This window comes from Lissotriton helveticus, chromosome 2_1 (assembly GCF_964261635.1).
Source record: "Lissotriton helveticus chromosome 2_1, aLisHel1.1, whole genome shotgun sequence".
Classification (NCBI taxonomy): domain Eukaryota; kingdom Metazoa; phylum Chordata; class Amphibia; order Caudata; family Salamandridae; genus Lissotriton; species Lissotriton helveticus.
The window spans coordinates 1,906,726,052-1,906,748,587 of record NC_136059.1 but is presented as its reverse complement, the minus strand read 5'-3'; the positions used below and the strand labels follow the sequence as shown (position 1 = coordinate 1,906,748,587).

The following is a 22,536-nucleotide window of genomic DNA, read 5'->3' as shown; positions in this document are numbered from 1 at the left end:
GCCTCTGGTCTCCGGCGGAGTCCTGGCTCCACATCAACCTTCTGGAGCTACGGACGATCCGGCTTGCACTGAAGGCATTCCTCCCCTCTGTCCGGGGGAGTGTAGTGCAGGTGTTCACGGACAACACCACCGCCATGTGGTACTGCAACAAACAGGGTGGGGTGGGGTCGTGGACCCTATGCCAGGAGGCTCTGCGCCTCTGGAATTGGCTGGAACATCAGGGCGTGACCCTGGTGGTTCAACACCTGGCAGGTTCCCTGAACGCCATGGAAGACGAACTCAGCCGTCGGTGCATGATGGATCACGAATGGCGTCTGAACTCGAACGTGGCGCAAGGCCTCTTTCAGCAGTGGGGAGAGCCTTGGTTAGATCTATTCGCCACAGAAGAGAACGCGCAATGTCATCAGTTCTGCGCGTTGGAATTTCCAAGGCGCCACTCGCTTGGAGATGCTTTTCGTCGCGAGTGGAGTTGCGGTCTGTTGTACGCCTTTCCGCCTATACCACTTCTGCCCAGAGTGCTGAAGAAGATCAGACGCGACCGGGCCCGAGTCATCCTTGTGGCTCCGGACTGGGCACGGAGGTTCTGGTATCCCGAGCTACTCAGCATGTCTGTCGATCCCCCGATTCGTCTGCCCCTTCAGGAGGACCTTCTGTCGCAGCAGCAGGGGACAGTCCTCCACCCGAACCTGTCCAGTCTCCACTTACATGCGTGGAGATTGAGCGGCGGCACTTGAGGCCATTTGACTTGCCTCCTGAAGTCTGTAATGTCATTCTGGCAGCCAGGCGTCCCTCCACAAAATCGGTATACGCCTGCAGGTGGAACAAATTTGTGGCATGGTGCATAGCAAAGGCTGTGGATCCCCTTTCTGCCCCTCTTTCAGAGGATTTCCTCTTTCTTCTTTCTTTTGCCCAGCTGCGCTCTGCTCTGGGCACTCTGAAGTGCTATCTATCGGCCATTTATGCCTTCTTAATGCTACCTGATCAGCCCTCTTTGTTCAAGTCCCCGGTTGTAAATAGGTTTTTGAAGGGTATCACTCATATGTTTCCTCCAGTTCCTTTCGTGATGCCTCAGTAGGACTTAAACCTTGTTCTAACCTTCCTGATGTGCGCTCCCTTTGAGCCACTTCATAACTGTCCTCTTCGCCTCCTTACTCTGAAGACCGCTTTCCTGGTTGCCATCACCTCTGCCAGGAGAGTGAGTGAGCTCCAGGCCCTTTCTTCTAAGCCTCCTTTCCTTTCTGTCCATCCGGACAAAGTTGTGTTGCGGACGCGACCCTCTTTCCTGCCCAAGGTAGTCACAGACTTCCACATCGGGCAGTCCATCACTTTGCCCACCTTCTTTCCGCCTCCGCATCCCTCGAAAGAGGAAGAGAGGCTCCACCGGCTGGACCCAAAACGTGCGCTCTCATTCTATCTGGATCGCACACGTCCGTTCCGGGTGGATGACCAACTCTTTGTTGGTTACGTGGGCACTAAGAAGGGACGGGCAGTGCACAAATAAACCATTTCCCGATGGGTCATCTTGTGCATCAAGGCTTGTTACTCTTTGGCTCGAAAGGAGCCTCCTGTGGGACTTCGTGCCCATTCCACACGGGCCACGGCGGCTACTACTGCCCTGGGCCGGGGAGTCCCCTTGAAGGACATCTGTCAGGCAGCTACGTGGGCCTCGCTGCACACGTTCGCAAGACACTACTGCCTGGACAGCCAAGTCCGGAGAGATGGCTTTTTCGGCCGTTCCGTTCTCCAGGACTTTCTGGTGGGATCATTGGTTCGCAAACCCACCACCGGGGTTGGTATTGCTGGGGTATCTATTCTAAGGTAAGGAATCTAATACTAACCTGTTTCTTTCAGATGCACAAGTTACTTACCTTCAGTAACGATATATCTGTAACAAACAGTAGTTAGTATTAGATTCCTTACCGCCCCACCCATCCTCCCCGTTCTGCGATCCCATATCTAGGGTTAAGGTCATCCCCTTTCAGGGCCCTAGTTTTATGGCACCAGTGTTGGTTTTTATCATGGCTCTGCGTTTCTGGCACGGAAAAGCTGTGTATAAGAACTGACGTCAGCGCGCGAGGGCGGCGTCTAAGTACTCCAGCGACGTCCTCCCGGCGCCAACGACCCCGACGATGGACGCGGAGTCGCAGACGACGCCTACCGATGCGCAAGGGTACTGCTACGCAAAAGTTTCCGGATCCAGTCTGACGCCTGGGGATATTCTAAGGTAAGGAATCTAATACTAACTACTGTTTCTTACAGCTATATCGTTACCGAAGGTAAGTAACTTGTGCGTCACATCCTTGTCTTCAGGTGAGTTGAAGTCCAAGAAGAAGCATAAGAAGGCCAAGGTAGGACTCATTCCAGTCTTGCAACTCTCTTTCTGAGAAGTCGCAAAGATGTCAAGGCACACCTCGAGCACAGTACCCAGCCGAGAATCTGATTCCACAGCTGATCATGATGGATCCGGAATTTCCCCGGCTGGTTGTGGCGTCTCAACAGATTGAAGCTTTCAGTGAAACCATGTAGCAAATCTTTGGCACCTTGCCAGCTCCCTCTAGTGGGCCTACAGGCCCCACAGATCCACATAGGCCTCCAGTCATAGTACTGCCAGTTGATCTGTCCTCGGTGTTGTTTGTGCCTCCTGAAGCTGTGTTTGGTTCAGCTCTGACTCCAGAGCAGGCTCTACATCCAGCATCACTAATCCACTCGAGTCACTGCAATGTAGATACTAGCCCAGAAAGCCAGGATGCGGCCAAGTATGTCATATGGTCAGGACTTGATCCTGCCACCTGTTAAGGCAGGGCAGTCAAAATTAGCAAGGTGCTCCAGCACCATGCGTAGATGAGATGCACAGGCGTTTTGGTACTTATTCAAGCGTTTACTCATGAATATGCCTTTTGACAGGTGTTGCCTGTTTGAGAGCAGCAATTCTTCACTACATCGCTTCAAACAAACCAGGGCCATAGCACTCCCTCAGTCTCTGCACACCCGCAAGGCGGTATCTCCAACAGTTTTGCCCCTTTTGAGGCTTCATCATGGGTTTCGCAAACAGGTAATGCCAAGGGCCACCACCCCAGCAACAGGCACCCCAGTCCTTTAGAGGTTGGGGTTCCAGCAGAAAATGTCCAGGCCTGTAGGAACAGCGAATTTCCCTGATCATGCCCCTCCTGCAGCTGCCTCCAAGCCACTTTAGTTTACCTTCAGCAGCACACAACCACTCTGCTGGAGCCAGAATCAGTCATTTTCTCCAAGGATATCAGGCTCTAACCTTTGACAAGTGCGTCCATCAATAGTTCAATGGGGCTATGCCCTGCCATTCCTTTCCGACCCACCACATTTTCCTCCCACCTTATTGCCGCCTTAATAGGAGCACTTGTCCATTCTGCTGCAGGAAGTTTAGGCTCTTTTGTCAAATGGATCCATAGAGACTTCTGGTCTTTGAAATTGGGCGCTCACGAAGGTAATGGCAGTTGTCAGAGTGTACCTTTGGAGGTCCTGGGTCTTAGTGAAAGTGGCTCTGAGGCCTCTTGGCCTATTACCCCTTGAATCCTACTAGTCCTCCATGCCGGTTGGCATACGCAGGCTCTGCAGTGGGATCTGAAGTCTCAGTGGGCCTAGCTCTTTGGAAACTTGTCAGATTCCTTACAGGTTTCAGAGCAGACTGCAAGTGGTAGCTGCTCGACCCCAATTGGGCCAGTAGCAGACCCCTTTTCCTACTCCACTCATAGCCAACGGTAGTGACAATGGCTTCAGTGCTGTTTCAGCATCAGCCTGTTGGAGGTGCAGGCCATTAGCTCGTCGTCGGAAGTCTCCCTATCATCTGTCAAGGGGAGTTTATTTATTTATTTATTTATTTTGAAGGTTTTATAGAGCGCAAACAAGATCCTTAAGATCCTTGCGGATATCAGAGCGCTTTACATACAGATGGGTTAAACTGATAAAGAATTTAAACAAATATATAATGCAAAGATAAGGAGACAAGTTGAACAAATGACAACAAGGGTTCAGAACCTCATGGACAACACCGCCGCCATGTGGTATTGCAAAAATCAATGTGGGGTGGGGTCATGGGCCCTCTGAAAGGAGGCCTTGTGCCTCTGGACCTGGCGGAGTCTTCAGGGAATTTCCCTCTTTGTGCATCACTTGGCAACATCTTTAAACGCCAGGGCAGACTAACTCCATTGCCAACACCTAGCGGATGAAGGATGATAGTTATACCCAGAAGTAGCACATGGCGTCTTTCAGCAATGAGAGAACCTTGGCTCAATCGCTCTGCAACCTTGTAGAATGTGCAATGTCAGCACTTTTCCGTGCTGGAGAAGGCTCTCTGTCAGAAACGCATTCCGCATATAGTGGGATACCGCACTCCGGTATGCCTCCCCACTGCTGCTGCCCCAAGTTCTGAACAAGATGAGGAAGGACCGGGCCCAAGTCATGTTAGTGGTCCAGAATTGGCCAGGAGAGTGCAGTACCTGGGCATGGTCATCTATCCTCTGATCAGGCTGCTGCTTAGGAGGACCTTCTGTCACAGCAGCAGGATGGGTTCTACTCTTCCATGCATGGAGATTGAGAGGCGAAAGTTGACTGCATGTAATCCCCCTCCTTAAAGTCAAGAATGTCATCGTTGTGGCCAGATGTCTCTTTAAAAAGTCTATTTACGCCACTTACTGAAATACATTTTTAGGCTAATGTGGCACCCAAAATGGACCTGTTTCAGGCCAAACTGTAAGATGTATTGTTATTTGTTTATCCTTTGGCCAGCAGGCACTTGCAGTGGGCACTGTTAATGGTCAGTTGTCTGCCCTTTTACCCAGTTTGCCTTTACTGGTCCTTTAATTCCTTTTGCCTTTATTTGACCAGCTTTCCTTGTTCAAATCACCTGTTCCCATGAGATTTGTTAATCGCTTAATTCATATGTTTCCTAGTATACCATTTCTGATGCCACAGTGGGATCTTAATTTTAATCTTAATTGTTATGTACACACCTTTTGAGCCGATGTACTGCTTCCCTTCTATCTTCAGCTTGTCGCAAGAGTGAGTTTCAACCTCTTTCAGTTCAGTCGCCCAACAGCACCTTCTTTCAGAATAAAATGGTGCTGAGGACTAGAGTGGCCTTTCTTCCTAAGGTTGTGACCCCCTTTCATGTGAAGAAGTAAATCACATTTCCAACGTTCTTTGCTTCACCTTTCACCTCTTAAAAGAGAAGGCAACACTCTATTGTTTGGACCACAAAAAAGAACTGAGTTTTTATGTTGATCTCATCAAAGACCATAGGGTGGACAATAAACTTGTTTAGAGAAAGAAAGGCTAAGCAGTGTAAAAATATTACTTTGTCTAGCTGTATAGTATTCTGTATTAAGATCCGCTACACACTGACTAAGAAACAGCCTCCATAAGGATTGAGGGCCCATTCCACCATTCCAAGCACTGCGTTGGCATTCGGAATGCTGTCCTGGATATTTGTTAGTACACAACGTAGACATCCGTGCCTGTGTTTCCAAAGCACTACTGCCTTGGCAACCAGGTCGGATGAGAAGGGCATTTTGGCCCTTCAGTCACGCATGACATTTTGGTATGAGCCATTCCACAGACCCAAAACATGGGAAGGTACCGCTTTGGTATTTATTCTGACCGTGTGTAATCTGCAGTTAAAAGAATCCATCAGAAGAACAAGTCACTTACCTTTGGTTAGGCACTTCCTGGGGGATACTCTATCGAACTGCAGATTCCATACTGCAATTCCACCTTCCCGTTCTGTGGAATGGCCTCCTTCTATATAAAAATGACGTAATTAGAGATCTGCACACTGGCATAGATAATTTGTTGGTGGCTTCCACATTCAAGGACGTAGACACTGTCAAGAAAGAAATTGACGTCAGTGAACTTGGACAGAGTCTGTTCCTTGGCGGGGAACCAGGAGCGGAATTGAGAGGCACCTTTACGTAATCATGACTTTTTAGAGGGAGAGTAACGAGACTGGGATGAGTTCCACTTGGCTTTCTTACGCTTCTTCTTAGACTTTGGCTTACCTGAAGACTTTGAAGGGACAAAGACTTGTCACAAGAGTGGGCAAAGTTTAGGAACAAGTGCGCACTTTCGACTTGGTCTTGACTTACTCAACTTCCTGTGGTGTTCAGCAGTGTACATCTTGGCTTTGCAATTCCGAATTGCCTTGGTATACAGAAGGGCACACTCCTTGCACAACTTGGTGTCGTAACACAAACACTAGAGAGGCACCTCATGGGGATCTATCAGATTCATCTTCTTGCGACAGTCCTTACAAGGTTTAAATCCTGCAATTTTACGATGCAACATGTTTCCTTGCACCCTAAAAAAGAATTTCAAGAAAAAACTTGCCAATTGACAAGAAAAAGTTTGGAGCTAACTCTGGAACCATGTACAAAGGTGGGACTAGAAAGCAATGGATGTCCTAAGTTGGAGCAGAACACCATATCTTATTTGGAGTTCACAGAGGGCAGGTATAACAATAACATATCTATGGGTACAATGTTTGATTACAATGTTTTCTAGTTATGAAAAATTCTGTAAAAAGATTTACACAAAAAAAGAAAGCAATGGATGTTAGTGCTCTTGGGTGGCGTTTAAAATCGTCTCCAGCTGTCAGTTCCGGGACAGAACTGGGTCCATGTGGAGTCACAGGGCACCACTTTCTGGTTCCAATCCTGTCTTACTGTTAGAAATATTCTAAAAGTTAGGAATCTGCAGTTAAATAGAGTATTAAATAGAGTATCCACTAGAAAGAGTGTTAACAAAGGTAAGTATCTGATCGAGACATCTACCTGCAGATTACTTACTTTAGAATCCGCCCCAGGCGAGAGACTGGATCCGTAATTGTTTTCCCAAAGCTCCTCCGCGTGCTGACAGAGGGTGATGCATGACTTCGTATCGATGTCGTCCACCGGATGTAACGTCGACGGAGTTCATATAACTCCCTTGCCAAAGCGCTGACGTCAGTTCCTTCTTTTCTGCGCTTGCAACTCAGATCCGGAGCGGTTAATGTTATTTTTACTGGCCCATCTTGACGTCTTGTCTTGTCTAGCTATTTTCAGACAATGTCATCTGGGTTTAAACCCTGCAAAACTTGTGATAGACCGATGTTGATCACGGATCCGTGTATTTATGTTTATGGTGCCAGAGAGAACACCACCACTCTGAGGAGTGCAGTTCCTGCCAGCGTCTTTGTCCGAAGAGCGGCATATGAAACTCCTGGTGGCGCGCTTTTCTGAGAAGCTGCTGTGTCGTCACTCCCCACTGAAGTGTAGAGACCGGCCGAGGAGTCCTTAGGGTGAGGGGCCGACTCCGTCAACATCAGGAAATTCTCCAAGCACCCAACAGTCAAAACATACATCAGGAGCACTTACAAAGAGTTTCCCCTACGACTCACTAAGTATCCCAGAGCTGAGCCAACTCTAGTTCAAATGCAGGAATAATATTTTTCCCTGCAAAAGGTTTTTGGGTGTCAGTTTCACTCTGGAGCACCCTCTGGCCCAAAGGAGGCAGGGGGTACCCTGGCTGGGCCTTCACAGGCTGGTTCGCCTTCGATGACAGTTAAAAGGGGGGGGTCTCTGAATCCGTTGTCAGATTTGAGATGGCATCGGTGCACAGACCTTTGGACTTCAAGTAGGCGAGGTCGGTCGACGCCGGTCGGCGATGATCCTATTTCCGATGTCGACACGGTGTCAACAGTGCCAGGTTCTTTGGGCTCTCCTTGTGTTTTTTAGCCCTTGTCTAATTTTCCTACAGGAATACACAGTTTAGAAACTGAAGGAGGGAATATTGGGGGTTATTTTCCTACAGGAATACACAGTTTAGAAACTGAAGGGGAGAATATTGGGGGTGAAAACCCTTTGAATCATGTTGTCCAGCCTCCTGTGGTTGGGAATTGGCTGACTGAACTGGGGGAGGTTAGTGCATTAAAGGCCTCCCAAGTTTCAGATTTACTTTCCTCACCTGGTATGACAATGGAGGAAAGTGCCTCGTTAACTGAAGTACTGAAGAGGGCAGCTGTGGTGTTGGGTTGTCAATTTCCCTTAGTGGAATTATCCACGGACCCCTTGGTGAATATTCTTCATCAAGGTGAGACGGAAGTGGAACCGGTGCTCCCTTTTGAGGAATCGCTGTATGATCTTCTTTTGAGAGCTTGGGCAGAGCCTCTGCCAGGCGCTCCAGTTGACGGAGCTGTGGGCCACAGGCATCGTCAAGCCCCGGGAGACGCTCATTGTCTCCTGCGTCATCCCACTACAAAAGGGCTGGTGGTTCGACCTGCAACAGCTTCTTCGGACCCTAATGCCTTTCCTTAGGTCCATCAGGCAAGGAATCCAGATGGTTAGAAAGTGGTTGGAGGAATATATTTTCTTCAGAAGCTTGGCTTTGATATCTCTTTACACTACATGTGTTATAGGAGGGTTTTGTTTGCCTTATGGCATTCCGTGGCGCAGAGGCTGCCTTCTCTATCAGAAGAAGCCCGGAATTAGTTATTGCAGGTGGTGCAATATGGCTGGGGGCAGCAAAATTCCCTATCAAATGCAGTATGGACTTCACGGATTCTGTGGGTAGAGCCATGGCTCAGTCGGTTGCTCTGCACAGGCATGCATGGCTGTGTCAGTCTGGCTTTTCAGATCCTGTGCAGGAGAGCCTTAAAGATATGCCATTTGATGGTGTCCACTTATTTGGTGAACAGGCTGATTCGGCCTAAGGTGTATCACAGCTGGCCGATCTGACAAGTCCACTTGAGCTATTTTGTTAGGTTGAGATTAGTGTTGATCTTGTGTAGAGAGATGTCTACATGAATGAGTTATGATGTATTTCAACTGGTACGTCCAGGGTAGTGTTTTGCATGATTCAAAGGTTATTGATACTAGTGTTTACTAATCCCGGGCAGTTGGGTTGTCAGAAGTTATATTCATGATAAGTGGTTTTCTAGGTTATTCTGCTAGCTTGAGAAGTGCTGGATTCTGTCGTTGACAGTTTTTCAGTGTCTGATTTATGCTATTTTGTTTTTCGTAGCCCTGTTATACAGGTCTTACAGTTTGAAATACTCTGGAGAAGAGTTTAGCCTCAAGATTGATACCCTGATGGTATATACTATACCCTATGTGGGGTATTGTTTGTATGCTGTTGTGAGCATTTTCAAATGGGCATTTATTTATAAATTTACATTTTTATATGTTTATATATGGGCTGAGAGGGTTCTGTTCAGCTTATGCACTGTTTGTCTCATGTTGATTGCTCTGAGTTCCACTCTATGTATAGAGTAGTTCTCAGTGATATTTTAGGTTCAAAGACCCTCTTGAAAGGCTTGACCTAATATGTTTTGTGGGGTACGGCACAAGAGTGTCTATCCTAGGATTCCTTCTGATATTTTCTCTGAAGGTACCAATAGCCTGCATTGTTATTAAGTGGCATCTGATAAAGACTACTAGCCTCAGATTCCTTAACATAGAATTATCCCCAGGCGTGAGACTGGATCCGGAAAACTCTTTTCTGCCATAGTATCTCTGCGCGCCTGGGGCGGCACCACGGGACTCCGCCCTGACATCGTCCGCAGGCATGACGTCAGCGAGGTCACATAAGCCCCGACCCGGCGCACTGACATCAATTTTCTTCTTTTCCACGTGCCTCGCGGATCTGGTTTACTCTTCTAACGCCTGTTTTCAGGCCTTCCCTCGTTTTTTCTTGGGGAACTGTATGCAATGTCACCACGACTCCATGGACTGTGATGCATGCCAGCAGCTCAAGCCCAAGTCCCGGCGGGAGCGGCGGATGAAGCTGCTGTCGGCCCGCCTATCTCGGTCGGCCTCGTCCCCGCGTCTGTCCCCGGAGGGGTCCAAGACTCACCGTTTACGGCTGAGCCGCCGCCCCCGCAGCCTCCTAGACATTGTTCGCTGGTGGGGAAGTCTACCAGTCTGCCTCCGGGGCCTGGTCCTCGGTTGGAGGGGGTGAAACTTCCTCTCGGGACGTGCGTCCTCGGACGTTGGCCCCCTATCCGCTGTTTCCAGGCGAAGGGGCGCCCAGGGCTCAGATGGAGGCCTACACTGCGGCTCTGCAGGCCTCCCTCCGCCCCACCCATCCCCCTGAGACTTCCGCGGCCCGCTTGCCTCGCGCGGAGCCAGCTGTGGAGTCACCAGCGGATCCGTCACCGGCACCGCAAGGTGGGGCTTCAGGAGTGGGTGATGTGGTGTCGCTGAGGTGCGGCCCTTCGGGGTTCCCCTCCTCGACCCACGGCGCTCCCGCCTTGCTGCAAAGCCCTACTGGGTTCCCTGTGGTGTCGCAGGGGGTTGCCGGGACTTTGGGCTCTTCCCCGGGTTCCCCTCCGCCTTCTGGACAGGCCGATTCCTACCTAGAGGCTGAGCTGGCGCCCGTCTGGCGTCAGCAGCTTTCTTCCCCGGGCCGTATAGCGCTGCAGGTTGAGGCCGGATCAGGGAGTGCCTCCCCACGTCCCTCTCCACCGGCGGTAGGCCCATTCCGGCGCCACTGATCGGCTTCGCCTTGTCCTGCACGACAGGTGGTTGTGGAGGTGAGCCCGACCCCTCGTGGGGGGTGGGGGGGGGGGGTGGAACGTGGCAGCGCTGGTGGGGGAGCCGGCCCCAGTAGGTCTCTCCGTCGTCGGTGCGTCGACTCCTCGCCGGAGCGTCGACTCCTCGCCGGACGTTCCTTCATCTACGGACGATTGCCACCTTCTGGTTTGTGCCTCCCCGTAGTCCGGTTGCCGAGTTACTTTCACTCGGGGACCCTCTGAGACTAGCTCTACCCCGCTGCCGCGGGTTCCAGGACCGCGGTTCCGACCCTTGCGTGGCGCCGCCCCTGCGGCTGTCTCGTCTCCTCCTCCGGAGGGCCCTGAGGTTCCTCACTCTTCGATGGGGTTCCCGTCCCTTCTGTGTGGGCCTTTCCTTCCACCGGCCGGGCGTGGGGACGGGTGGCTGAGCTTGCAGCCTCCGCCCACAGAAGACTTGCTCTCGCCTTTGCGCGGTCCATCGGCGGCGGGCGTTGCCTATGTCCGGGCCCTCACCCGGGCTGCCGGGATTTTTTTCAGATGGGCTTCCTGATTGCGCAGGTGCCTCCTGACCATTTGTTGGAGGTTCTCCACCAGAGCTCTGGTGGGGGGGAGCCTTTGCTTCCATTTGAAGCGTCGCTCCATGATTTCCTTTTGGGGGCCTGGGGACCTCCTGCTTCAGGGGACCCGGTGCCTCAGCCATTGCTTCGTCACCTCCGCCCGGCTCCGCATGGACCTGCTTGCCTTTCTTCCCATCCTTCCGCCCAGGGCCCTGTTCTTCAGGCTGCCTTTCCATCTTTGCCCTCGGTGTTGCTCCCCCTGTCGCGGGAGGCCCGTTGGTTGGACTCTTGGGGGCGTAATGTTTTTGCCTCTTCGAGCGCCGCTCTGCCTGCGCTCAACACGCTCTGTGTTCTGTCTCGGGCTACAGCTGCCCTCTGGGATTCCACAGAGGCCCTTGTGCCCCGCATCTCCACGGACGGGGCTGGGGCAGACCTGCTGAGCCATGTGCTTGATGGTCGCGAGTTGGCGTTGTAATATTCTGAATTCCGCTTTGAATGTAGCGGACTGTCTTGGCCGTGCTATTGCGTGTTCAGTTGCACTCTGGCGCCACTCCTGCTTGCGAGATCTTCCCTGAAAATATCCGGGAACGTTTGGTCGATTTGCCCTTTGGCGGAGTGGTTCTGTTTTAACACCCATGCAGATTCTGTGATTCTTGGGGGCCTCCGTCCTCCTCCGTGAGTTCGGTGGTCGGTACTGGTGTGTTCTTTGGGAGACGTTTATCCCTTGCTCCGTTGGGGCGCTGTCTTCGTTTCAGTCTGGTTCTGTTTGCAGCCTTGGTGGTCCTTTCTTGGCCCTTCCACGATTGGTTGCTGGTCTGCCCTTCGACCCTGTGGTGGTTTGATTCCTGTTCTTCCCTCGACTCCTCGGGGTTACATATGTGTCTGATTTTGGTTGGAGTGGGTCTTTGAGGTCAGATTGTCCTCGCTGTGCTTTCGGCTGCTGGTTCGGCCCTTCAACTTTTTCATACGTTTGGTTGCTTGGTAAGCCGCCTGCGGTGCTGTCTGCGGGCCTTTTGGTTTTTTCCTCTGCTGCGGGGTTTTACCCCAAAGAGGTTTTTTCCCCTGGTACTGTTTGGGGACGTGTCCTACCCCAGGTGGGGTACTTGTTGGCTATTGTGTTGTCCCTTTTCTCCGTTTGGCGACGGTGTCTGCCCTCTTGGGTTCCTTGGTTCCCCGAGGTCACTGTATGCCGCCTAGGGCGGCCTTTCTTCTTTTTCTTTTACTGCCTCGAGATCCGGGGCGCCCTTTGGTCGTGCCCCAGGTGGACTCTTCCTTGATGGTCCCGTTTTGCTTGTTGTTGGGACGGTTTGGTCTGGCTAGTTTTGGCACTGTTGCCTTCCTTCTGGACTTCCTTTTGTGTCGGCTCCGGTGAGTCGATGCCCCGGGTCCGTCCCGGGTTGTGCCACTGGGCCGTTTCTTTTCTGGGTCCTCTTCTTGGCCTCTTTTAACTTGGCTTGCCTTGCGCTCTAAGTGCTATGTGCCCCTTCGTTGGCCTCTGCCGAGATTTCAGCTGTGCACTGTAGTGGTGTGTGTGTGTGTGTGTGTGTGTTCCCCCGCAGTGGGCTGCATTGTGTGCCGTCTGCTCCTCTCTTTTGCTGTGAGGCGCCTCCCCGCTCTGTGGTCCCTTCGCTGGGTCTGGGGGTGTTCTCTGTTGCTGACTCATGTCGTTGGCTTCGTGTGGAGTCTTCTTAGCTCCTCCGGGATTCGGCGGCCCCTACCTTGTGGGGGATGTTCTATCCTCTCTTGCTGCATCCCCTGTTGGGGCTCTGTTCCTCTGGGCTTGGGGGCTCCCCTCGCAGTCCCTCTCCCCTCTGGGTATCGCTAGGATATCTAGTCAATGTTAAGGAATCTGCGGCTAGTAGCCTCTATCAGATGTACCAATTACTTACCTTCGGTAATGTTGTATCTGGTAGAGCCGATTCTAGCCGCAGATTCCTTCACGACCCGCCCTTCCTCCCTGTTCTGCGAGGGCCCGTCCGGCTGGACCTTCGGCTCTGGTCTCCTTTGGGTACCTTGCCTCTACGGGGGCCCTGCTTCTTTGATTGGGCCTTCTGCTCTCGCTTTCCTTTGGGTGGCTTGGGCTCTCCGGGTGTCTTCACCCCTTTTTGGCTTAGAAACACAACAGCATACAACCCATCAGAGTAATGCAAGTTGCTTAAAAGATCTCCATTAACCATAGCAGCATAAAATCAAATGAGATATCGAGAAGTAAAAGAAATGTTGATAGCCTAACCAACACGAAGGTCTGCGCAAGATCTTGCCATATAAATAGAGACCAACATCGATGGACTGTTAAAACCTGAAAAAGACAAGTAATAATTTGCCTAAACTTCAAAGAGCAACACTTCGCCAAGAGAGAACCCAACCTACAGCCCATGAAGGATGAAAATAAGGAAAAGAGTTATCTACTCACAACTACAGACCGATAGATAATGAATATATAGGAGAGCCATAATCCTGAATATCTGTAATAGCAGTCTTCTACAAAAGGTAGAACTACGAGCCCATGCCTCTACCCTCAAGGACCAACCTATATTAATTTAGAATTGAGAAGAAATGGTACATCGTAGAGGGAAATGTTCACAAACAATCTTTTCCAATAGAAGGAATATAATCACTTAAGATACTATATCTTCCTGAAGGCCTACAATAACATGATATCACACCAGGAAGGAAATACAGCAACCAATAATCCTGAGAGAACATGAACGTGCTCAACAACACTGGCCATAAGACAGAACCTGAACAGCAATATAATGGAATAAAACATCACAAGACAAGTGTTTGCTAATAATATTCTACCTCCAACAGACGTAGAGAACCTACTCCATCACGCAAACACAAGGCCTGTACCAGGGTAAAAACCTTAATTACCAATTACTTACCTTCGGTAATTGTGTATCTGGTAGAGACGATTCTAGCCGCAGATTCCTTAGCATAGAATTATCCCCAGGCGTGAGACTGGATCCGGAAAACTCTTTTCTGCCACAGCATCTCTGCGCGCCTGGTGTGGCACCACGGGACTCCGCCCTGATGTCGTCCGCGGGCATGAGGTCAGCGAGGTCACATAAGCCCCATACTGTTATGTCACTGCTGCCTGTGGGTTATTTGTCCTTCAGCTATTTTTTAAATTACATTTTTGTTGATACATAGGCGTTTGAATGTTTTACTCCTATGTCTCCATTTATATCTGTATTTTGTATATAAGAGATGTCCTAGAGGTCCTTGTGTATCTCTGTTTTTTTTTCTATGGAAGAACTGCTTCTATGTCAATAGAGGGCTAGGGTTGTCTTTGATTTTTCTATTATATGAACATTTGTTTTCTTCATAGAGGATGGATTTTCTCTGTGTTCTTATGGAGCAGTCCAGGCCACGCAAGGGCTGGTCATGGTCCCCAAGAACAAAAGACAACGTTGGGGAGGCAAGGGCTTTTCCCATCTGGCCTCAAGGCTTTGGAACTCGTTACCGCAGCAGTGAAGACAAATTCCAAACCACAGACTGTTTAGGAAGGAAATTAAGACATGGCTTTTCACCCAATAGGACAGCGGCCAGCTCATACTTAGTTATTTTACATAGCGCCAAGACGCCTCGGCATTAGTGCGCTTTAGAAATACCGTCAGTCAGTCAGTCAGTCAGTCAGTCCATAGGTGGTTTACAGGTATGGGTCAGCAGCACGGCTGGCTGTTCTGCATTCATAGGTTTGAACATCCTGTCCTGATTTGAATATATAACCATGTGGTTGTTAAGTCTTATTGACATGGGTGATATCTTTACCATGTGCTTATTGACTTTTTTTTACTGGCGTTCTGTCCACAGTTATTGTGAAAAGAGATCCTAAGACAGTCTTGTCTTTCTGACATTGGTATGTTATTCCAGTGGTTTAAGAGTCTTGCAACTTTATTTACCTAAGGCCCCTTCTTGGGACTCTATAAGATAGGATATGTATCTGCACTCCTGCGTTATTATACATTTCTAGTCTCTCTCTCTTTTATTTTGAGCCGGGTTGCTCTTAGTAGGAGAATTTTCATGTTTGTTTGCAGATCCTCCTCCGATGGTATGGCTTTGGCACTTGATTCTAAAGTAAGGAATCTCCGGGTTGATGTCTCTATCAGATAAGCAAGTTACTTACCCATCAGTAATTCCTTATCTAGTAGAGACAGGATCTAGCCGCAGATTCCTTAGCGACCCACCCATCCTCCCCACTCTGTGAACTGAGTTCTTTTGGGTCTCCATTATTTTAAAAAAAGGGAGCGAGAAGGTGAGAAAGAATCCCATTTTTATTACATATATGGGCTCTTTCGTCTCGAGGTTGGTGTTAGGCTATTCATATACTGAATTATGGTTACAACTTTAATAGATATTTGACACTTTGATGTCTTTTGTTTGATTTTGGCACACTGTTCCTATACACAGCTTCTATAGGCGGCTCCGAGTTTTGAGTGCAGAAAATGGTTACGGAAGAAACTGACATCAGTGCGTCGGCGAATGGAGTTATATGGACTCCGACAGCTGGTGAACGACGTTGATTCGGAGTCGCGCAACGTCAAGCGCGCGGATGCGAAGTGGGGAAAAAATTATGGATCCAGTCTTGCGCCATGGGAGGATTCTAAAGTAAAGAATTCACTGCTAGAGCCTTTCTCTACCAGATAAAAACATTACCTAAGGTAAGTAACTTACTCAGCTTGTTCGACTGTTAACTGTTGGGACAACACCCTCGCTTATTAGCCCCAAATGGGTCGAGAACGCTTTTGTCCAGATAAATATTTTCTCACTAGTAACTAGTGTTATAGCCTACAATATTTAGAATTGATCTGTATCATTGTTTGTGACATTCTCTGTATTATTGTATTGGGACTTTTCAATAGAGAAAAACTTGGCTAATGTACTAAAGGAAGGATTAAAAATAGTTCATATTCCTCATTAATATCAGATGTAAGTGTACAATGTCTGTTTCTATGAGCGTATTGCTGCAATAAGTGACAATATTTGTACATTTCCTACAGAGCTTAACCTGCTTCGAAATGTTGATGCCAAGGATCCAGAGTGCACCACAGAAGTAAAAAACTCAAACTTGATAAGCGGATTTCGAGGTAGTACTAGTTACAACCATGAAACTGAAACTATTTTTGCTTTGCCAAGGATGCAGCTGGACTTCAAATCCATTCATGTCCAACAACCACAGGAACCTCTGTTACAAGGTATTTACAAATACTGTGATTTTGCTGCCCAGAGTCACTTTAGAAGGTGACTTTTCAAAGCCCAGGTTTTAATTTCCCATTATTTATTTTGTGATGCATGCATCAGTTGACCCTAAATTGAGATCGATTCGTCAAATGGCAGCTGCTCATAGTGGATTTAAAACAGTCACTATAATAAATGTATAATAACCCACAGGCATTTATGAAGGATATAAAAAAAAAATAATAATAATTTCATGAGGGCATGCATTTGATTTCTTCCATGTCATTTTGTGTTGTTACTACAGATGCCAACAGTAAGCCAACAGTGGAGTGCAGTGTGGTTACTGAGTTCACGGACCACATTTGTGTTACAATGGATGCTGAACTAATTATGTTTTTACATGATTTGGTGTCTGCCTATCTGAAAGAAAAAGAGAAAGGTAAATTACATGACCTTGACGTTTTATTATTTGCTGTCTTGCAGCTCGGTTATCAGATGTTTCTGTCATACAACTGTCTTTTTTTCACACAAGGATATTCCTTTCACGCAAATTTGTCCTCCAAAATATTTTTTCTTTAAAGTAATCTGTGCACCCAAATTCCATTCATTGGGCATCTCTTTGTATTTTTTAAATGAGAGCTAAAAAAAAAATTTAAACTGCCAGAATACTATTATTAGGTCTCGCCTACGCAGTGCACATGCGCTACCTAGGCAAAAATACCTTTAGCGATCGCTTTGGCTTTTCAGCCAAAAACGTGCACGCGTTCAATTGCCTTCAATGGCAACGCGTGTACGTGTGGTGATTCACTTGCGGGAGCGCACGGCGCCATATGGTAGCAATTATCGCTCCTGGCGCTGCTTGCAAGTGAAACGCTTTAACTCGCCCCCTCCTCTCGCCCCTCCCCCTGCTGCCTCCTTTTAGCGCGAAGAACGCGCTTGTTTTATTTTTATTATAGAAGTATCATGTAACTTGACCCCTTTCATGCGATGAATCGGGTTAGATTGTGGAAAGAGGCAACCTAATATAATCTAACGAGAGATATGACTTAAATTAAACGCTTTTCCGATGTGACAGATTTGCCGTGTATAACTCTCGGCAACAAACAGAATGCACTTCCATAGAGGTTTTTCCTATCCTAAACTACATCGTGATTTACTATCTCAACCATAAGACTGGACTCCACCACCCGCTCTTGGGGTATTTCTCGTCCTACATGTTCCGAAATACTCCAGCAGCCGCAGCATTCTGAAACTACAACTCCCAGATGCCCTTGTGAGGCAGGTCGCCATGTTGGAGGCTCCGTCAAAACTGCACATGAACACGATAGGTGCAGGGGAGCAGAGCAAGCACGGTCCAGCCTCCACTCCTTGATTGGGCACTAGCCCGGTAGCCGGGCATCTGGTTGGCTGAGCTGCTCTGTCCGTTAATGCGTCTCCATAGGACAGGGTGGGAGTGTGAGGTGAGTCTGTGCTGCTGGGGACTCATGTGTGCTGCTGTTGCATGGAACCCCTAGGAGAAGGGGCGAGGTTTGGAGGGGTCTGCCATGGGGCGATTGAAGCTTGGGAGCAGGGGCCTCACATACCCGGGCAAATATGTTAGGTTGCATTCCAGTGGGGGCATAGTTGGCCTTAGGGGTCACCTATGGTGCTTTACAGGGGCTCTGCCGGTTAGTCTATTGGAATTTTGGGGTGTGGTGAACTGGAAGAGAAGACGTGTTCGTAGAGGCTAGGCCTTATGCAACAACATTGTGATACATGTTTGCAAGCCTGTGGGCCAAACTGGACATTATAAGCTTCTTATGAAGTTCTGAGCTGTAGAAGCGGTTTGAGGTGTGCGGCATGGGAACACGCAGCATGACATTAATGCCTGTTTGCAGATCAGACTATAGCTTTCACCTCATGGGTCTCCCCGGGACCCATATCTGAATTCAACAGGAAAGGATTATCTTGAGAGGTTGAATGTGAGTACTATGAGCTCAGGCAGCGTTCTTGTCATGGCCTTTTCCATTCCTCATGGCTAGAGAGTAGCACTGTTGATTTAACAAAAGAGCTGCGGATTGGCTGTTTTATGGTCTCTAGTGAAGTTATAGCCTGGGAAGGGTGATAGAGGTGCATGCCTATGCGATGGTGTTGCCTTGGCATTAGTTTCTTCCACAGAGTTTTACAGAGGGTACAGTAATGCATGACTGTTTTGATAGGCTACATTTTTGGAGAGGGGCCTCGTGGAGGAAAGGGGAGTTTCAGTCTGCTTTTAGGTAAGGAACTGATGAGGGCTTTAAGGATACTGTGGTAGCCCAAAGGGAGTAACAGGGTATATAGAGTCTCGTGTAGCATTACAGTGTTTTCTTAGTATGTAAAGTAACACACCCAGGCACACAAGCTAACTACTGGCACAATTCAGAAGGCAAAACAGACCATAGTTAATAATGGTATACAACTGCTTTAGCGTATAAAATAGATTTTAATTCCATACGAACAGAACATAGTTTGATAAAATCATTGATTCATTAATAAGGTTTAGTAAAACATCATTGCATTATTACATATGCATTTATGGATAAAAAAAGGGGGGTATAATGTAAATAGTGGATGGTTTCCTGTCAACGCGTTTTCTTAGTAAACACAAGGAATTGGGTGGGCTTAAAAGTCTTAGGGAGAGGAAATGCATGGTGGGCTGGGTTTGGGATGGTGGTCGCCATGCAGCATATCTGTAATTGGTGTCAGCTGTTCTAACTCTTAGTGTCCGGGGCAGACAGACCATTGACTTTACTAATGCTCTGCATTATTACAGTAAAGTATGAACAGCTTTCTGACCTGTATGTGCTGCTATAAGGCCACCTCATCCACTGCATTTGATTCCTTATTAATATCGCTAAAGAGAGACACATTCATGGTGATGTTTTCTGTTACACATTGTGTGCTGCAGCTGGCCCACCACCCTCCATTTTGTCACGTAAACTTATGCTCACTACTCAGAAGGGACACATGCTCAGTACTTTGGCTGCTCTAGAAACCTATCTGCTTTTGAATTGAGGTATATGACTAGAAATGAAAAGAATAGAAATTTAGTGGAAATTCGTGTTGAGAAATACTGAAAAGGGCTAGAGCTCGGTTTTATGCCCCAGTAATGTCTGTCAGTAGCTATAGCATTGGCATAGTCAATAGGTCGCGCTTTTGGGACCTTATAAATATTTAATTATGCAGCACAATATTCTTGGTGCAACAACATCAACTGTTGCATGGCTAAACACTTATAAGGTCCAAAAGGCGAGACCTATTGGCTACGCCAATGCTTGTTTAATGGTGTGCTTAGTTTTTGAAATTGCAATGCTCCATTCCTCTTTTTCACTGCAAAGCAATTTAGTTAAGAAGTTCTTGCTCTGATCTGAATGTATTACTTGCTTTTTTTCCAAAGTAACGAGAACCCTAAATGAAATAATGAAAATACCCAACCTTGAGTTTCGGAGACAGTTTATTTCAGAAAATCAATCTTTTATATGAAAGATGTAAGGGGCTCTGAGTTATTATAAGTGTGAAAAGTTGGCCTGATATATAGTGCTCACTATTCTAGTGATCACTTTGTATCATACCAAACAACCCTTATTGATGATTGGTTGTAAGTCAACCTTTCAGACCAGCTATCCTAGTAGCATGGACACGAGCAGTCTTCAGGCTAAACTCTAGAGGGCGTGTTAAGCCAGCTGTTTTACCATCACATATACCCCTTGAACACCAAGTGAAAGGACACCACACAAGTTGTTATGAAAATAAAGGATATTTATTTATAACAAGTCTACCCTGAACTCTTTATGAGTCAGGGAGCTAAGCACAATACAAAACTCTTACGAAAATACTTTAAGTTGCACAATTTACACAAATGCCCGAGGGGCACGAAAAACCATATACACAAAAAGTGGAATGTGAAATGCTAGCAGGTAAGTAACAAGATCCAGAGGCTTCAGGATCGCTAGGACTACACTGCTGAACCTTAAGATTACGAGCAGGAGGTCTAGGGAGATCGTGTGCAGAGTGTGCACTCTCACGCGGGATGCGGGAAGAAGTCTATGGATGCTAGCGTTTCTAAAGTTACTGTTTCCGGACGAATCCGACTAGATAGACTAAAATGACAAAGGATCTGGACACTTGGATAGGGAACCTGTGCTGGAGTACCGAAATACTCAAGTTACCTAGCCCAGGGGCCGCGGCTGCATAGGGTTCAAAAGACGTCGGGAATCCTCGTTGAAGTCTATGGAGCCTGAAAGAAGAAGTTGCTGGCAGGCGACCAGTGAAGATGTTCGGTGTGATCCAAGGCTGGATCAGTGAAGGAGACGACCTGAAAGCAGAGGGGACTCAGTTCTTAATCACTAGCCAGTGATTATGTGGGCACCAGGATGGCACCGGATGAAGTCACCTCGACCAGGTGAGTGGGCGACGCTGGACTCTGCAGTCACACGGGCTAGGAGGCGTTGTCGGCGTCCAGGCTGGAGGTGCGAGCTGTCCCACGAGGCTGTCGGCTGTCGGCGATGCTGGACTCAGGATTTGAGCAACAAACCTTGGCAAAGGCAAGCCCACGCGGTGGAGTCAAGATGGCGTCTGGAGTGGACCAGGAGGGTCCGGGGTGCTCCTCTCTTGGAAGGGAGCAAGGGCCAGTCTGGAGCAACCATACCGGCGGTGAAATCGTCGGGGTACGTCGTCAAGAGGGTCACTAGCCAACGGCAAGTGACCGGACAACGTGGCAAGCAGCAAAGAAGCAGAAGGGCCCCACGCAGATCTCGTGGATGCTGGGAGGCTGGACTTCGGTGCTGGAGCTGCTTAGGGTTAGGGCTTCTCAAACCCCAGTGCACTTACTCAAGGGTCTCTCTGGGGTCGTGCTGGAGAAGCGTCGTGCAGGTCTTGAAGGTGGCCGGTCCCACAGGTCTCGTCACACCCACGAATCTCAGCTGGGCTGGATGATGTAGGTAGAGGTCAGAGATGGCAGGGAATCCGGGTCTCGTCGAGCTGGGCAGTCTTGATCCGGAGGATGGACTTACAGCAAACCGCAAGAGCTTCGGTGGTGCCTGCTGGTGCAGGGTGGCTACTCCTTAGCCACAAGGGAGAGTCTTCAGAAGAGTCAAGAGTTCCTTTCGTGGAAAGTAGTTTCAAGATTCAGAATTATCTAATTTGGGAAGGGGCCTGCTCCTACCTTTATCCTAAGAAAAAGGGGTTGGCACGCGACTAAGTCCTGCCCTATGGGTGGGACTAGGAGGGGGGTGGTTACACCCCTCTCCTTTGTCCGGTCTCTCCCCAGCTCAGGGGCTGGTGTGCCCCAGGAACTGGTTTGAGCCGGCATATGCACAGTGAGCACCGGGGTTCCACTTGCAGTCACCTTCCTTTCAGCCCTGCCTACCTGGGATACACAAAATCCTGTCTGGGATGGTGCTGGCACCGCCCCTGACAGGAAACCCTTTGTCCAGGCCTCCGTTGCTGGAAGGACTCCCAGCAGCAGGAGGACAGACTTGTGTCTCGGTGGCAGCATCCATTTTGTGGAGCTGAGGCTATGTCTGACTTTTAACCGGGGTTCACAGTTACATACATGTCGTGTCCCTCTAGAAGGGTGGAATGCTAACCCCGTCGCCAGAATTGGCGAGGGGTTAGTATTCCAATTCGTATGACACCTTACTCGACATGTTTTGATAATGCTATACCAAAGTTAGCATTTAACCGCGAGGATTATAATGCACTTAAGAGTATATGGTATAGCGTTATCATGGAACAGCTATTTGGACTTGGTTCCGCAAGCTGCAAACGGGCTCAGCTCATGCCAGAGCACCATCTCACATAATTCCAAGCACTCTGCCTTCAGGATTGATAAGGCCTGCCATAGGAGTGACTGATAGGAATATATGTGTCCATTTTAGGGTTAGATATAGGAATACTATATCTAAAGCAAAGGGTGTTTACACCACCTTGCCCCAGCTGTCGTGCAGCCAGTTGTGTCTGTTTGGGTGGCCAGCCAGGGGTGGCATAATACATGCTTCAGCCCCTGGTAGGCCCTGGGTACACCTATGCCCTGGATACCTAAGGTATGCTGTACAGGGACTGATAAGGTGGCCCAGTACCAATTGGTAAAATGCACCTAAGGTACATGGTTGCAATTTAGAGAGAGAACAGCTAGGCTGTGGGTCTGATTAGCAGGCCCACAGCCAGGGAAAGTCGTAAATCAGTGAAGCAAAAAGCAAAAATCTGGGGTGGCCATGGGATTGCAGACCCCACTCTCCTACAATAAGACTATGCCAGGGTTGT

The 22,536-nt window shown here is 48.6% G+C and overlaps 1 protein-coding gene across 15 annotated transcripts in view; it reads left to right on the top strand.

The window, feature by feature from the left end:
* BLTP1 (bridge-like lipid transfer protein family member 1) overlaps positions 1–22,536 on the top strand; it is a 2,102,388-nt gene that overhangs the window by 2,056,469 nt on the left and 23,383 nt on the right. For all 15 annotated transcript variants that reach the window (XM_078676841.1, XM_078676840.1, XM_078676839.1 and 12 more), the window contains 2 exons: positions 16,077–16,271; positions 16,559–16,693. In XM_078676841.1, coding sequence (XP_078532967.1) covers positions 16,077–16,271; positions 16,559–16,693 — 330 coding nt within the window. The remainder of the gene's footprint in view (positions 1–16,076; positions 16,272–16,558; positions 16,694–22,536) is intronic.